Source organism: Gallinula chloropus (assembly GCF_964237585.1).
Source record: "Gallinula chloropus genome assembly, chromosome: 3".
NCBI classification, from domain to species: Eukaryota; Metazoa; Chordata; class Aves; order Gruiformes; family Rallidae; genus Gallinula; species Gallinula chloropus.
The window spans coordinates 77220025-77237545 of NC_140087.1; the positions used below are offsets into that span (position 1 = coordinate 77220025).

A 17521-nucleotide genomic window follows, 5' to 3' on the forward strand; every position below is an offset into this window, starting at 1 on the left:
AATGTGGACATAGCACTGCCTGTTCCTGAGAGGTTTAGATCTTAAAAGGGGGGAGAAGGGGAGGCCTCTGTCATTAACACCTGAAGGAAAAAAGTCATTGATCCAGGTGTGATTTAGTTCTTGCCTTTTTTTCCTCCCCCTCTCAACAGATAACAAAATCATGAACAATCAAGATGCCATAGAAAAAGCTGTCAGTAGAGGCCAGTGTTTATACAAGATCTCCAGTTACACCAGCTACCCGATGCATGACTTCTACAGGTAACAGTTGCCTTGCTGTCACCTACAGTAAAAGCTTTCAGATAAACACCTGTTCTCTCCCAGCAAGACCCCCAAAGCGGTTGCTGTTTGTCCAGGCACACGGCTGTGTGTTTGGGAAGAAGGTGTTGTTACTGTGACCCTGAGCTGAAGGGGTCACGCAGCAGAACCGCTTTGGGAACGTGCCCCCTGTGTAAACCCCCTTCGCTGGGTGGGCTCCTCCCCCTCGCCCCCCTGCCTAACGTGTGATGCCTTTCGCTCCAGGTGTCACACCTGTAACACCACAGACCGTAACGCCATCTGTGTGAACTGCATTAAGAAGTGCCATCAAGGACATGACGTAGAATTCATTAGGCACGATAGGTACGTGTGAGCCGAGCGCACTGGACAATCCCCACAGGGCACGTGAAGCGGGAACTAAAGAGCTCTTTGTCTCTCTCTCTCTCTCCCTGCCAGGTTTTTCTGTGACTGTGGTGCTGGAACACTGTCTAATCCCTGTACGCTTGCTGGAGAGCCTACACACGATACAGATACACTATATGACTCTGCTCCACCTATAGAATCCAATACATTGCAGCACAACTGAATTCCTTTCAGAAAAAGTCCTGCCATTCTGATATCATACCTGTTAAACCTTTTTTTTTGGAGGAAGTTAATACTTGCCCATTTCTGCAGAAAGAGACTGTGTTAAAGCGGATGTGTGAGGTGTTGACACTATGGAGCTCAACCTACCAAAAAAGAAAGTGGCAATATGTTGACTCAGGATAACAGAACTGGGCGTTTTAGCATTACTGTGTAAACAAAGACTTTGAAGGGACAGAAGTGAAGAAAAACAAACAAAAATAAGCTGCAATTTTGTACAGATACCAACTTCTGAAAGCTGGTGTTTTTACAAGTAGCATTGAAACGCAGTCCGATTTGCAGTAGTACTATTCTGTAGACAAGCAGCATTCTTTGTTGCTGCCTTTATGGACATGGGTACCAATTGCTTTTGTAACATGGTTAAAAGGAGAAAAAAAAATGTGAGCTAGCACTTCTGCATTTCTTTTTGATTTTTTAACATTTATTCAGATTGAGAAATATGATTTTAATGCTTTAATCTCATGTAGTTTGTTTCTAATTTCAAGCAAAAAAAAAAACCAACCTTATTGTACTTGAATGTGTCCTGTTTTGTTAGCACACCTAGACTTGCTGTAACTGTACTCATGTCCCAGTATGTACGTTCTTTCTATGAAAGAGAAAACACTAATCTTAAATTATATCCAGCAATTTTTCTGGTGTTCTCTGAAGTTAGAATAATCTCCTTCCCTGCCCCAGCAATAGTCTGTACTCAAACCACCCTAACAAAGAAGAAGATAAAGGAAAAGCAAGTGTTTTAATGAGACTTCCTAGACTATAATGCACTATAAAACAAAGTACCCATGTAACTAAGTTTTGTGAATGAATTTTACTATGTTTTAAAGTACACAGTAGAAAGTCTCCTCAAAACAGTCTTGTACTTTACTCTGTTCATAGTTTTTTTTGAACAGTCTGGACATTACTTACATAACCTGCTGGAAATCACAGCAATTTCCTGCTCTAATGAAGCTGAGACAAGTATATATACAGCCCTATACAGTTTCATAGCTTTTTTCCATTTATGTGTATTGGTGACAGTGGGTAATCAACAGCCTGAAAGTGTATGCATGTACCATAACATCTAGACTTAATATATTGTGGAGTACTCAATAACCATTATGTAGAGGGTAGGTAAGAATTAAAGGGTTTAATTTCCTAGGAAAGACAATGGAAAAATGGTCATTTTTAAAAAATAAAGTTTATTAGATCATGACGTTGTCCGATGCTGCCTTCTTGCCACACCGGCAGTACACAGACGCTCCCTAAAGCTGCTGGAGCATCGCAGTCAGCTTCCCGACAGCGCGGGGGTCGCTCGTTGCACCGTCCACCACCTGGCACAGATACCTAAGGGAAAGAACAAAGTCAGCAGAGCCCCATCCTGTGGGGCTGGCAGGAGGGTCCCTGGCACCCCACAGCCATGGGCACCAGGCTTCTCCACACCCATGTTCCTTCCCTCTGAGCTCAGCCACAGCCAGCAGATTAAGCTTTTAGCTCCAAAGACCAGTGCAGTGACCCAAGGCTTAAAGTACAGCATTGCTCACTGCAGGTGCTGCTTTAGTGCTCCCCTCCAGCACTGCTGCTGAGGTAGTTTGACAGTCATAGAAAGAGCTTTAGATCCCCCCTCTGCTGCAAACCCCACTGCCCAAGTTTCAATGTGTGCAGCTCGAATGGGAACCCCAGGCCGTACCTAAATACTCGCAGCGAAAGGGTTGCTTTTTCAAACTCTTTGGCTTTTCTGTGCCCTTTCTGGATCACCTCCTCTGGAATATCAGCCAGTCTTGCTGCATTGAAGCCGTAGCTCTTTGGACACGCTCCTTCAATGAACTTATACAGGAAGGTAATTGTTTCCTGGCTTGGGTCTTCGCTCTCATTCTCAACCATACATGCCTGGGAAGAGTAAGTGACAAGTCAGCATGTGCAGTAGTGAACTACAGACTGGTAAGTCCATGAAACATCACCCCCCTCTTGGGACAGCCCTGTGACCCTGGGGGTGGAAGGCCTGAGACATGCCCACACTCCAGCGCTGCAGCTGATACCTTACCCTCACACCTACCATGTGCCCCAGCCGCACAGCCACGTTGTGCGCGTAGTCCTCCACCAGCGAGTGGTAGTGTGTGGAGAACAGGGTCCGACAGCGGAGCCTCTCCGCAAGCTCTTTCACCACTGCACTGGCTATAGCCGTTCCATCGAAAGTAGCTGTGCCCCTGCCTGCAGGAGAAATGGAGGAGCTGAGACAGGGGCAGCAGGGGGTTGGTACTGCTTGGGCTCCCTCCCTCCCAGCCACCCAGCAGCCAGAGTGCCCAGCAGCAGCGCAAAGCCACCTGAGCGTTTGGGCTGTAACGCGCTCGCTCTCCCCTGCGCTGCAAAGAGACATTTTGTCTCTCCTGAGACTTGCTCAAGCACCAACACAAAGGACAGGGGAAACTCAGCTAGGGAGAGGCTGGTAAGAATTATGGGGGTGGGAAGGTGCTGTGTTAGTTCCCAGAGACCTAAAAATCATAGATGTTTATACAGTTACACAGGCACTGACCAGTTAAACCATCTGCAATGTTACGATCAAGTTACCCCCACACAACGTGTACCTGGTTGCTGTTTAGACAGCCCAAGAGCCAGGCTTTTACCTTCCATTTCATTTCCATCTAGTACAAAGTGGACTAATTACCCAGTTCATCCACAAGCACGAGGGAGTGCTCCGTTGCGTGCTGGAGAATGCTGGAAGTCTCGCTCAGTTCAACAAAGAAGGTGCTTTCACCTTTAGAAGAAACAAGAACCACGACGTGTTAGTCAGAAGATCTGAAAAGCACAACTCAAGCCCCATTTCATCTCTGCCTGAGGCTCAGACAAGCTGAAATGAAGCCTGACAGCAACAAGAACATAAGAACCATGCAAGGGGTGGGGTTTTGGGTCCTACCTGGGCCCAAGTAAATCAGTTTCAGGCCACATTCTACTGTTACCCTGCTCTTGAATTAACAAGGGGTGCATTAGGCCCAAGGGGGTGGTTTTACAGCAAGCAGAAGGTTTTAAAATCTAAGAGCCTGGACTTAACTCAGTTGCTGACATCAAAAGCTAGTAAGTTACACAGATAATTAAGGCTGTACACATACTCAAGTATGACAAGAGAAATACACTGCTGCTCAGGACTGAGTATCTTACAGGAGTTCCAGCAACACCGAGGCCTGACATTTAGACCTGAGTTTGACTTTTAGCAGATTGCAAGGAGAAATACGCATGCTAAATCCATGCATTACCAACTCCAGACTTACTAGTTCTCTGTAGGGTTCATTCCAAATAATCCCATGCAGCAGCAATTAATGTGACTGCAGAGCTGATGAGTATTTACTCCCTGTATTCACACTGCACGAGCACTGCTGTGCGCTGAGAAGTTTTTCCATGTGAATTACCAAGCTGTGTCCAGCAATCCCTATTTCCTGTGTTTATCTAAAGGCATTTCCAGGATTTAATATGGTTTTAACAATGTTTAGGAATAAATATTAATTCACTTTAGAAAACAAACACCTAAAGTTACAGAGGCAATTCTGAAGATACTGCTTCAGCTTTACTTCACTGAGAGCCCTGCTGCTGTCCCTTAGGAAACCACTGCCATGGACCAACTCGTGCTGTGCTTTTGTTACTACAGTGTGGGAATTAATGGGTCAAGAGCAGTTTTCACAGGTAGTGCTGCCACACCGCCTCTGGCTTCATGATGGGAAGTGTTTGTGCACACTTGGAAGAGAGAGAGGAGCTTGCAGCTGGTAGCAAAACAGGTTGAGAATGCCACATCTTTCCAGAGCAGCTCTCTCACAGAAAGGGCTGCTTGTATTTTTACCACCCATGCTTAAGTACTCTTCCATTCTTAAGAGCGCTTTTTGTACTGAAATGAAGCAAAAATACCTGGGCAAAGAAAGCCTTGCTAGAGCTCTCTAGCTACAGAAACACACACCCACCCCAAAGCCCCTTTGATTTGGACAAGTGTAAATATTTAGGAACCCAAAATGACCCATTTCCAAATTCCTTTTGTGCAGCAACTTCAGGAGGCTTCACTCCTTCCACATTCAGTGAGCTGTGGTTTTCACAGAAGGATCCCAGGAACTCCTTCAGTGAGGTGTGGTACCACTCTGGTTACCACAGGAAACACTTGGTTCTTCCAGCCCTGGGACACTCTGCATCCCGCCCCAGGCAGACTTCCCCATTCCCAGTCCTTGTGTCACACGCCTGCCCTTCTGTCCTCTCCTCTCCCAAGGACTGGTGCCCAGCCAAGCCTGCCTCCCTCTCCATCCTGAGAAGGAACCAGGTTTCACACCTAAGGCATTCGGACCCACACCAGGCCCTCGGGTCCTCTCCAGAAGGGACAAAAGCTCCTCTGCAGCAGCTGCCTGCACATCGCACTCTGACTCCGTTAGAGGGGAAACACCTGTGTGAGTATGGACACAGTGACCAAGAAATGGTGGTTCCAAATCCTCAGGGGAGCCAGGAGGGTGTGCAGCACACTGGCTGCCCTGGGTTTCAGGGGAGCAGACTTTTGCTGGGTAGAGGACAACGGGACAAAGCCCTGGAGGGAAGAGGGGCCCAAGGCAGCTGGGCAGTATCCAAGGGTCATGTCCTTCAAACCCAAGGGTGATGCATCCCAGCAAAGGGGAAATCAGGCAAAGACACCCAGAGGCCTGCATGGATGAACAGGGACCTCCTGGGCAAACTCAAACATAAAAAGAAAGCCTCCAAGGCTGGAAGGAAGGGCAGGTGGCCTGGGAAGAACACAGGGACACTGGCTGAGCAGCCACGGATCAGGTTTGCATGAAGTTCAACAAGGCCCAGTGCAAGGTCGTGCATGCAGGTTGGTGCAATCCCAAGCACAACTACAGGCTGGGAGGAGGATGGATTGAGAGCAGCCCTGAGGTCTTAGGGGTGCTGACTGATGACAAGCTCAACATGAGCCTGCAGGGTGCACTAACAGCTCAGAAGGCCAACCATGCCCTGGGCTGCATTAAGAACAGTGTGGCCAGCAGATCAAGGGGGCACTGGTTCTGCCCCTCTACTCTGCTGTCATGAGACCCCACCTGGAGTACTGTGTCCAGCTCTGGGGTCCTCAGTACAGGAAAGGCATGGAGCTGTTGGAGTGAATCCAGAGGAGGCCACAAAGATGATCAGGGGCCTGAAGCCCCTCTCCTATGAAGACAGGCTGAGAGAGTTGGGCTTGTTCAGTCTGGAGAAGAGAAGGCTACAGGGAGACCTAATTACAGCCTACCAACACTTAAAGGGGTCCTACAGGAAAATGGGAGAGGGACTGTTCATCAGGGACTGCAGTGGCAGGACAAGGGGCAATGGCTTCAAGCTGAAAGAGGGCAGGTTTAGGTTAGACAATAGGAAGAAATTCTTTACTGTGAGGGTAATGAGGTACTGGCACAGGCTGCCCATAGAGGTGGTGGCTGCCCCCTCCCTGGCAGTGTTCAAGGCCAGGTTGGATGGGGCCTTGGGCAACCTGGTCTAAGGGAGGGCGTCCCTGCCCATGGCAGGGGGCTGGAACTACATGATCTTTGGAGGTCCCCTCCAATCCAAAGCGCTCTATGATTCTGTAAGTAGAACACATCCAACTGTGCAATGCCCAAAAGAGGCATTCCCCAGACCTGCACCCAGCTGGAAGGCAGCCTTTTAACATGAAACTTCATTAAAAAGTGATCCTATGTGTCTGTCAAAAATAACTGACTACACACACATCGAACTAATCAAGCGTAACCACAGTCCTGTTTCTACTCTGAATGAGACAACGAATTCATTACACAGCTAATCAACAGGCCATCCCTCTTCCTCCCACCCACCCGGTGGCAAAAGCACTCTGAGCACTCTGGCCAGCTGGATTTCAGCAACTCACCAGACATGATCCTGTCTGAGGCGCCCAGCCTGGTGAACACCCTGTCAATCGGCGTGAGCCTGCAGACTTCAGCAGGTACGTAGCACCCCAGCTGAGCCATTACAACCAAGAGACCAGCCTGCAAAACAAACATTAAAACCTGTAAACTATTTTATGTTGTGCTTAGAGCTTCAGTTCCACACAGAGAAAAAGGGAATGAAACCATTTCCTCTAAAACAAAGACAAGAGAACATACTTCCCACTGTTCTAACAGCTTCAGGCTGCAGCATCATAATCTCAAGTAGGACTAAACTACCCCCAAAGCCTTCAAAGCACAAGCTGGCACAGCCAGCAGTGGTTAGACAGCAAACTCCCTGTTGCTTTCCCAATGTCACCCGTCTCTATTGTTATCTTGTTCAACCTGCAGAAGCATCTTCTGCAAGATGACACAAAGTCCTGAATAAGGCCACTTGGAAGATGATAAAAGACACTCCTGTACTTTTTTCCCAATCCTAAGAAAAATAAAGACCTAGTCCTCACTAAAGTCAGAGTATGTAGAGAATCCACTACCTGAACACGGGCATGTTCTACCTGATGGTTTTTGGTCTTTACAGCATAATTGCTGTACTGTGCTGCACACCTTGAATACCACTCACTCCAGGGACCTCCTTTGATGTTTAGATACAGTTAAGTCATCTAATTCCCTCATGCAAAACACAGAGGTACTCTGGAACTTTCCATATGAGGTACACAGTCAATCACCTGTCTCATGAGCGTAGATTTGCCACCCATATTCGGGCCAGTTACCAACACACAGGAAGCTTCACTACCACCCTCGTTATCTTTGCTGCCTATCACGATGTCGTTAGGAATAAAATCATCCCCAAAGAAAGTTTTTGTGATGCATGGATGGCGGGAGTTTCTCAGTTCCAGGAAGGGAGGCACGCCATCCGCAGGCAGCAGAATGACAGGTCGGCACAGAGGCCCGTCACCACCTTGACTGTAGTTTGCAAGGGACATCAAGACATCTGGAAGATTAAAAGAAATTCCAGTAAGTCACATGAAAACCTTTTTTTTTTTTACTGGAGTGATTTATTCTTTGAATAGCATTTTTGGAAAGACAATTTTGCATTTTCATTCCCTTTTCCTCTTAAGGAAAACACTCAAGCAGCACTCCAGGAGAACAAGCAAAGGGTGGGGATATTCAGTCTTTCCTCATTCCTTCCAGATTTCTAATGTCAGATGAAAAATTTAGGGTTTAGTTTAGAAGTCTTTAAAAACACTACTTCACTTTGCAAGCTGTTTTTTTAAATGTACGTGTATAAATAAAACATTACTTGCCCTGCATTGGGTTCTGATTGGGAGATGGTAAGTAAGGAGAAAAACAGTTTCCAGGACAGTGAATTACTTGAAGAATCACAATAGTGCTTGAAAGTTGCCAGAATAAGTTTATCCAAGCATCAAAATTCCGTTGGCCTGGCAGAAAGCAGCAGCACCCCCCTCAATTTGCTTAGCTCCAGTGTTCTAAAAGCTGATTATTGACAAAATGAGATGACGTCAGGTCACTTCAGAGACTTCACTACAGCTGAGCCTCAAAGCTCAGTCTCCCTTGATTTTCAGTACTTGCCCTGGCACTGTGGCACAGCCAGTGAGGCTGCTTCCCAGCTCTCCCTGTCCACTGAGACAACCCATTCTAAGGCAATGCTCACTGCCTACCAGGACTCCCTTTTCTGCCCCAGTAGCATTTTTGTTCCTCCTTGGAGAAAAGACATCCCAGAATGCCTTCTGCCAGCAGAAAATTCACAGTACAAAAGTACACCGGTCCTGATAAAGGAATATAGGAGACTGTTCTATCCCAGAAACATAAGGAGGACTTGGGGGCCATCTTCTTCCTAGACTACCTCCTTCCAAGCTGTGACAGTGACTGTGTTTGTATTTGTAAAAGCTGCTGAGAAAGCAGCCTGCTTAGTGGGAAGGACAATTAGACTAGCAGGTTAGATTATTATAACTCCATCTGCATCAACGCCTTTATTTATTAAGCTACTAATACAAGAATCCTAGATGCAGGGAGGGATCTACCAGGCTGTGCTGCGCTCTGAGAAATACTCAGCCACACACCTATACATGAAGGAGGGAATGAAGAAAGAGCTTGGAAACATCAAACCCCAGCAACTGCTCTGCCACTTGCTGTCCGGAAGGAAACAAGTGATGGCAGTTTAATTCTCAATGAGCGCTGTGATCCCAATCAGAGTATTCCAACTCCGGATTAAACGCTGGCAACAAGCCCTGTTGCTTACTGTGGTCAGGTTTCGTTATTTGCTAGAAGAGATTATTTTTACTACACGCCAGAAAGCAGCAAGCCCCTTACCTAACACAGCAATGCATTCCACAGCTGTCTGCCAGTCCCTGCTGTTCTTGTCGAAGTTGTAGAACAGGCGCCTCATGCAGTCTTTCAGGGCAGCGTCGCGGCGCTCTTCCGCGTTGACCATCGCCGCCAGCATCTTCTCGATCTCCTTGGTCCAGTAGCGCTTGTACCCCTTCCTGCTGGACTTCAGCTCATACTCCTCAGGCAGGTTACGTGACACTACGCTCTCAGGTATTTCCATTTGGTAGCGGTTTTTGCCTGCCCCCCAGTACAGCACGGACTTGAATCCGAGGAGTTTGCGTTGCTTATCCAGGTACTTGTGAAGATCTTCCTCAACGGCTTTGATATCCTGTAGTGCTTTATCATAATCGGGGTCGAAGCCCTCCTTTGGAGTGATCACTCCTGTCTTTCGGGCCTGGTTATGATCGAAGGCAGTATCCCACCTTTTAAGCTCTGCACTCAAGTCTGGGAAGCGACCGTCCGGGTGTTGAGCTTTGCGGGTGACTAGCTGCCTAAGGACTTTGGATTTGAAGTCACTGGCAATTTCTTCCATGACATCAACGATCTGGTTCATGACTTTAAACCCCTCCAGCGCAGATAAGAAGTCAGCAATTTTTTTCTTGCTGTATTTGATTTCTTCGTAAAAGATGGCCCTGCTGTCAGGGTGGTTCTGACTTTTCAGCGGTGACCCAATACTGTGAATTTTGCTGAGCAGCCTTTCGAGGTCAGGAAGCTTCTTCAGGTGCTCACTGACTTCAGACATTTTATGTGGCACAGCCAGGAGGTCTTCAACAGCATCCAGACGGTCGCTGATGGATCTGGGATTACAAAGCGGAGCGCAGACCCACTGTTTCAGGAGTCGCTTCCCAAACGGAGTGCAACAAGAATCAATCCTTTCCAGCAAAGTACCTTCCAAGGTCCCGTTGGTTCCGTTCTGCAGGACTTCCAAGTTCATCAGGGTGACTCCATCCAGCACCATCCGCCGGTCAGTTTTGGCAAAGGAATTACTTGAACTGGTAATTTTTGCAGTATGGATGTCCACAGGGACGTACTCCTCGAAGTTTGCCAGTGATAACAGCTCCTGGTCAATCAGGCATTTTTTGAGATAGAAGACACATCCCCCAAGAGCTGACAGAGCTAACTCACTGCTTTCACCAGGAGTTAATCCCAGTGAGTCACACTCTGAAGTCAGAGACTTGAGTACAGCGGGCAGAGAACACCCGTTTTCAGAGTTCTGTTTCTCCTTGAAATATCCTTCTTCCAGAAGGACTTTTAGTGTTTTAGATGCATTCCAGAACTGGGAGCCTGAGATCAGCCCTTCCTGAATGCAAGAAACAAGCGAGCCTTTCAGTATCTTCTGCGTTTCCACAGACAGGTTCCCCTTCTCGTAAAGAACCTGCACAGGAGTGTAATGTGCTACTAGCGTCCTAAACCTCGAGCAGTGCCTGTCATCTGAGAACTGGCCTACATAGAACTTCCCCACCGACGTGTCGACAAAGCAGACCCCGTAGACGCGCTGCCCAGAGGAGTCTTCCTTCTCCTTAACGCAGAGAAGGTACTTGTTATGGTTCTCAGAGGGATCGCAGTCCAGCACGCTGTAAGTCTGAGTGCCTTTGGTGATGATCCTGCATATCTCTCGGCGTACGACCTTGTCAAACCTTGTTGGGTGGGCCATTGACTTGTAGCGCGCCTCCATCATCTCAGGGGTCTCCGTTTGCTCCACGCGGGCCACCTTGTAGCCCTTCTGCACCAGAACATCGGAGAACCTGCCGAACGCCGTCTCTGGAAAACCAGAGTGGGCCCAAGTACCCTTCATAAAGATCAGGCCCAGCTCATTCACTCCAGTGACTGCGTCCATGTGGTACAGCTCGTAGAACTTCCCAACCTTGTAGAAAATCACAGCGTCGAAGTTCTGGCTCTTCAGCTGCCACCACCTGCGCATCCCCGGCGTGCACTTGTTGAGATAGTCCTCGGGGACGTGCAGCGTGCACGGGTCGTAGTCGGGGTCACCCTGCCGCCTCCTGTGCGCGTCCTTCCTCTTCCCCTCCTGCAGCCAATCCAGCTTCTCGTGCTCCCAGGCCGCGAAGCCGCCAGCGCCTCCGCTGCACGCGTTTGCTTGGGACTCAAAGCTTTCAGGTGCAGCAAACGACGTCAGCTTAGACTTGGCTTCTACAGAGACTGTCACCCCTCTTTTGGGCACGTCAGAGTGCTCATTTTCTAAGCTACTCCTTTTAGCAGGCTTGCTTCTCTCTCTCCTCTTTCGTTTAGAAGGGACTTTTATGGGACTTTCTGCAACACTCTCTGAGTCTGTCTCTATGTCAGTGGATTCATTTTCCTCCACCCCACTACTAGCTTCCTCACTGCTTGCCGCTTCTTTCACATCAGGCTTGAACTCTACATCAGAGCCATCATGATCACTGTCAGAATCCAACACTCTTCTCCTTTTCATCTTTGCGGTGCTCTCCCTGCTCACTACTCGCTTGTTACTCTTCACATCCTCCTCACTATTGCCATCGTCACTGTTGCCTGATGCACTTTCACTTATCTGCTGGAAAAAATAAAACTTGTTACCTATAGAAGATTCTGGGTGCAAAGCAAAGCATGGCTGCTGCAGGATGCACTGAAGTGCTCCAATAAGGCAATAGCTATGGCACTCCAAAGCAAGAGACAGCAGAGCCACAGCCAATTCCATGCACCTCCACAGAATTTATTCAGAGTTACAGAAGTAACTTCTGAGGTCAGTCCTTACAATAATGAACATCAAAGGGATATCAGACATGTCTTTTCAACTAGACAAGGTGAGATACCAACATATGACCTGACAACACAAAGCAGTAAAAGAAAGAAAAAGAAGAGACACATGGATACACACACATGATTAATGAGCAGATAAGCTGTGATTACTGTACCAAAGAACTGCAGGATATTCCATGCTTACTTCCAAGAGAGAGCTGCAAAAGTTCTAGCACTACTTCTGAAAATGACAGCAAGTAAGGAAACTTTTACCTCCATTTCCTCCTCTTCCTCCTCTGTGTCTGAAGGTTCACTGCATACTGCCAGTTCAAGTCGCTTAGTTTTATCTTTAGTCATGGCGTTGTCTGCCATCTCCATCGCTCTCTTAATTTCAGGCTTCGTGCTATAAAACATACCTCCCTTCAGTGCCTCCCCATCTGATGAACCTGTAAAGCCACAAATAATTTGTCAGAAACTAAAGTTAGTCTAGCATTTAGGCAGTCCTTTAGTCAGTGTTCACACTTCACTTTAAAATGTATTCAGACCACTAGTGTAACTAATGTTCCATGTCGCTACCAGTCCTTCCCATCATGTTGTATATACAGCAGCCCATCCCTCATTCAGCCTGATAAACTGGCTGAAAGAATAAAAACTCCCAAATTAAATGTCTTCCTAGTGCATGAACACTTGAAAGATTGCTTCTATTTCTGTAACTCATCTGAATACTTCTAAGCTAAGCTCTGAACACCCTCACACTAACCAGTTACTATTGAAAAGCAACATTTTACCCTAGCAGTGCAGCAAACCTGACTGAGACCACAGTTGTTTTAGCAAGGATAGGCAAGTTCAACCATAAAACTGTCTTCAAGGCATGTGCATCGGTCACCTGTGACACAGACCTCTTGGCTAAAGCTCTGCTGGCCACTCAAACTGCTCCTCTAAGTGCAGCAAGGCCTCCAGACTCAAAACCAACCTAGTAGCCAGATAAGCTGATCCTCAGTCAGGCTGATGATTCACCCTGACACTGCAGGGTATAAGGCAAAGCCTACTGCTAATAACCTCACAATTCCTTCATCCTCTTTCACATCCCCTGAGCACCACTTCCTCCTTCCATTACCTGTACACAAAGACAAAACCACAAAACCAACCAAGCTACAGACTAATCTCCAGTGAGATTCATCTTAATACTGCTTGTTTCCTGAGCATGGCACATATAACATATTACATATACAACCTGTGGAAAGGAAGGAGGACAACATAGGAACAACACTATTGGTGGGGAAGGGCGATTCCTTTCTCTGCTGAGTTTACCTGGTTGCACAGGACAGTAAGATCTGCTCAAGTATGTCCTTACACTGGCTCCTGTGAGTTCCTTCCTACACTATTAAGTGACGTCTTGGGTCTAATTCAATGGCAGACAAAAGGCAGCTGACCCAGAGGCCAACTGTCTCAGAAACCCGCCAAACAGAACACCCTCACACTCGGCTCTTTGAGCTTGCAGTAGCAAGTCGTGGAGTTACAAGTAGCAGCTTCTACAGCACAAATGCAACATGTTAACAAACCAGATCTGGTTTAGTTCTGCAAGTGCAGCGAAATGATCTAAAACGTTTTGCATTTAATATATGACAATTTAACAATGGGAGAAGAAAAACCTCATCATACAAATTAACTGCCTATTAGCATGTGCAACGCCTGTGAATTCACTTTACCACCTTGTATGGAACTCCACTTCTTGTGTGCCCCAACACCAGAATTCTAGCCCTGTGCTGTCTATTTAGAGACTTAAAAACAATAACTCCATGTAAGAAACGTCTCAATTTCCTTACATACAGGCTCCAACACTTTTACTCTGCATACACAAAGATGCCTTTTGACTGAATTTAAAAGCAAAGCATGCTTTTTAAATATTTTTTACTCTTTCAGCAGACCAGTGTTTCTCACAAACATTTTGAATGCTTCTTACTTTTCAGCAATTTTACTTTGGTAAACAGATCAATCCTCCTTATCTGCATTTGCTCCTAAATGCAACTACAAGCTGTTAAAACACATTAGATTCTTTTAAAATACCTTCAGGGAAAATGCATACAAACCATGAGTCAAACTCCCTTGTGTTAAATATGCTAACACAATGTAACATGTAACATAATAACATTGCCATTTTAAATTCAAAACAACTATGTCCTGAGTACATTCCAGGATAAACAAGTCAGAAAAAGATGACTACACCATCAGGAGATGGAACTCTAAAAAGGAAGAAACTGTTTAAATTCAGTTGTTTCACTGATATCAGAAGCAAATCCTACAGTCTATCAAAAATACTGTGTTACACCCGAAGTTCTTGTTTGACTAATAAGGCAGTTTACATCAGTGTGATTTATACCTGACAGTTTACAGCCAATGATTTACTGCTTTCAGCAACAGTGAAGTTATAAAACATAGGAACAGATCATGATTATCAATAAAGTAAGAGTAATGTGAAATGTTGGTTTAATTCTTGATTATATCTGATTTTCACTAGCTGCTATTTTGCTAGCTAAGTTATTTCTTCAAGATGACAGCTACCAACTCTGCTCTGTATCTACAAGCATGACCCTAAAGAACACACTGAATTCTCGAGCTGCATATTTTATTAACAAATCTGAACTGCCTTGCTTAAAAGTAGTAACACCACAGCAGAATTACTTTTAGTTACCTATCAGCCTGTGCCTAGCCTTTGACAAACTGCACAAACTGCAAACAACTGGACAGACTGCAGTTCCCAAATAGCTGCATAAAGATTGGGATGGGTTTTACGCTCTGAGTATCTTTGAGATTTCAGGGCTAAAAATTTAAAGAGCAGATTTAACTTTTAGATCTTTCTTTGTTATATTGATGGGAGAAATAAAGGGGGAAAAAGGTCAAAACATAAGCAAGCTTCGTGTTCTAATCTCATAAACAATAAGGTTTAGTGTTTTATGCTTTAAAAACTGTATAACCATAAAGGCACCTGTAACCCTCAAAACCTTGTTTTTCCTAACTTACCAAGTAAAAATAGGCTTTCCTACTCAATACTAATCTTGGCTTAGCTGCACTTTCTCTATAGAGAATACCATACCCTACAGTGGTTTTCCAAAGTAAGTGGTAATTTCCACTTTATAAAGGTTTATTTATGTCTCTTACCTTTATATGGCCGCAGATATTTAATACTGACCCAGCCCCTTGTAGGGCTGTCATCAAAAAACTGTACATGGACACGAGTAGATTTCCCTTTTCCTCTGACTATTGTTCTCTCAGTTGGATGGTTGTATATGAGACATGGCCACCAAGGATAACCTTCCATCTTGGCCCAGACCAAGTCACCAGGTGAATACTCACAGGAGATGCTGCAAAGGAAACAGATGTGTGATTTAAGGAAAATAAACAAACGTTGAAAACAGCTCTCTCTGTAAACATAACTCCACACTGCTTCTGAATCACAGAACTGTAGGGGTTGGAAGGGACCTCCAGAGATCATCAGGTCCAACTCCCCTGCCAAAGCAGGTTCCCTAGGACAGGTCACACAGGGAGGCATCCAGACAGGTCTTGAATATCTCCAGAGAAGGAGACTCCACACCCCCCTGGGCAGCCTGTCCCAAGGCTCTGTCACCTTCACTCTGAAAAAGTTCTTCGGCATGTTGGCGTGGAACTTCCTGTGCTCCAACTTGAAACTATTGCCCCTTGTCCAGTCTCCACAGACCATTGAAAAGGGGCTGGACATTTCCCCATTTATCCCATACTTAAGATATGTATAAACATTAACAAGATCCCCTCTTAGCCGCCTTTTCTCAAAGCTGAACAGCCTCAGTTCTTTCAGCCTACCTCCACAGGGGAGATGCTCCACTCCTTTAATCATCTTCATAGCCCTTCCGTGGACTCTCTCAACGAGATCCCTGTCCCTTTTATACCAGGGAGCCCAGAACTGGATACAATATTCCAGGTGGGGCCTGACCAGGGCAGAGTAGAGGGGGAGGATCACAATGCCGTGCCCTGACAGTAAACCATCCCTTGGCAGCCACTCAAAACAGCTTTGCCCACTTAAAAAGTTTATAGGTGCTGCAACCTAGATTACACAGTCTTTCTACATTAATACTTCTCTAAAAATGACTTCCCCAATTTGCTCCTCATGGTTCTAACAGATCCCCAGGCTGACAGAACTTCACAGTCACAGGAGACTGGTTGATGTTGGAGGGAACCTCTGGATGGCACCTTGTCCAACCACCCTGCTCAAGCAGGGCCACCTACAGCCAGGGGGTTTCTTATGGGAAGAGAGAACAACTGGGTCCAGCAAGACCAAGGCAAGCTTTCTGCAGAGACTAATCCTCAACAGGAAACCTAAAATAAATTAGTAAGATTTACCACGCTACCAAAACAACCCCACCAAGACCCGTCTCCACTGCAAAGCACCTGACACACAGCTCTCACCCTCCCGCCCCGAGATGCCAACCCGGCCGCTCTGCCGCCGATGGCTGCGGGTGTGGCTGCAGCCGAACAAGGAGCGGCAGACGGCCAGCTGAGGACCGGGACTCTCACCCTCGTGGTGCGGGGCGGAAAGAGAACGCAGGTAACTAGCGGAAAAACGCACTCCAAGCCAGGGAGAGCTACAAAGACGATGTGCTCCCTGCAGCCGCCGGCCTCGCCACCCCGCCTCCCTAACCCCTGCCTGGGGGAGGCGGCCGCTGCCCTCATCACACCCCCTCCCGCACACCGCCTTCGGGAGCGCCTCCTCCGTGCCCGGGCGCCGCACGCCCGGCCTACAGCTAGAGTCACCCACGCATCCCCCCCCCCCCCCTTGCCCCGCCCCCCCCCACGGCACTTCCCTGCCCCGGGCGGCACAGCCACCGCCAGCGACCGCGGTGTGAGGCGGCCGAAAGCGCGGGACCCGCTGCAAAGCGGCCCCGGAGAGCCCCGGCAGCGGCGAGCGGGCGGCTGCCGCTCCCCTGACGGGAGGCCGGGGCCGGGTCACGCCGGTGCCGCCGCTGCCTGAAGGGTCCCGCTCCAGCCTCCGCTCGCCCCGCCCCCTCCAACACCATCCCGCGCGCGCTGCCTGCCCCCCCCCCCCGCCCTCTCTGGTGCGGCGCGCGCTGCCGCTCCCGCCTTCCCCTCACGCAGGCCGCGCTCCTGCGGCCTCCTCTCCCCTGGCCGGTTACCTGGGGACCTTGGCGGCCGCGCCGCCCTCTCTGCCCTTCTCCCCGGCCTCCTTGGGCCGGGCCGCAGCTCTGCCTGGCGCGCCATCGCTCACCGCGCCGGCGGGTCCGGTGGCGGCCTCGCGGCCGTTCTGTTCCCCCGACGAGCGGCGGCGGGTCTCCGTGCCGGCCTGCGGGGCGGCCGGGGTGGGCGCAGCCGCCCGAGGCGGTGTCGGGGCGGCCTTGGGGAAGAAGCGCAGCAAGGTGCTCTGGCGCGACATGGCCACGGCGGGAAAGGCGGCCGGCCCCCAGCGCGCGCCAAACCCGCCAAGGGGCCGCCTCCCCTCCGGGCGCGGCGGGCCCCGCCCCCAGCGCGCGCCAGTGCGCTCCACCGGCTGCGGCGGGCGGGAGCGTGTTTGGGGGCGGGGGAAAGCGGCGCCTTCGCGGTGCTGGAGCGGCGTCGCCCGGCCGCGGCCACCCGAACCTCGGCTCTCCCCGCGTCCCCCGGGACGTCCCCTCCGTGTTTGCCCCGCCTTCCCTGTTCCCCGCGCTGGCTGAGGGCCT

At 48.5% G+C, this 17521-nt stretch overlaps 2 protein-coding genes across 2 annotated transcripts in view; one reads left to right on the top strand and one right to left on the bottom strand.

The window, feature by feature from the left end:
* Positions 1–2083, top strand: part of FBXO11 (F-box protein 11) — a 75942-nt gene extending 73859 nt beyond the window's left edge. Inside the window, exons 21-23 of the mRNA XM_084261877.1 lie at positions 150–258; positions 520–618; positions 712–2083. Of these exons, the coding sequence (XP_084118003.1) occupies positions 150–258; positions 520–618; positions 712–841 (338 nt within the window). The 3' untranslated portion in view covers positions 842–2083. The remainder of the gene's footprint in view (positions 1–149; positions 259–519; positions 619–711) is intronic.
* MSH6 (mutS homolog 6) lies at positions 2053–17238 on the bottom strand (the record flags this gene model as incomplete). Its single annotated transcript, XM_084261878.1, has 10 exons — positions 2053–2217; positions 2561–2760; positions 2927–3081; positions 3536–3625; positions 6740–6857; positions 7481–7746; positions 9087–11628; positions 12090–12262; positions 14976–15178; positions 16982–17238. 10 exons carry the CDS (start codon positions 17236–17238, stop codon positions 2136–2138), a joined length of 4086 nt encoding a protein of 1361 aa, XP_084118004.1. The 3' UTR covers positions 2053–2135.
* Between the last annotated feature and the right edge of the window lie 283 nt (positions 17239–17521).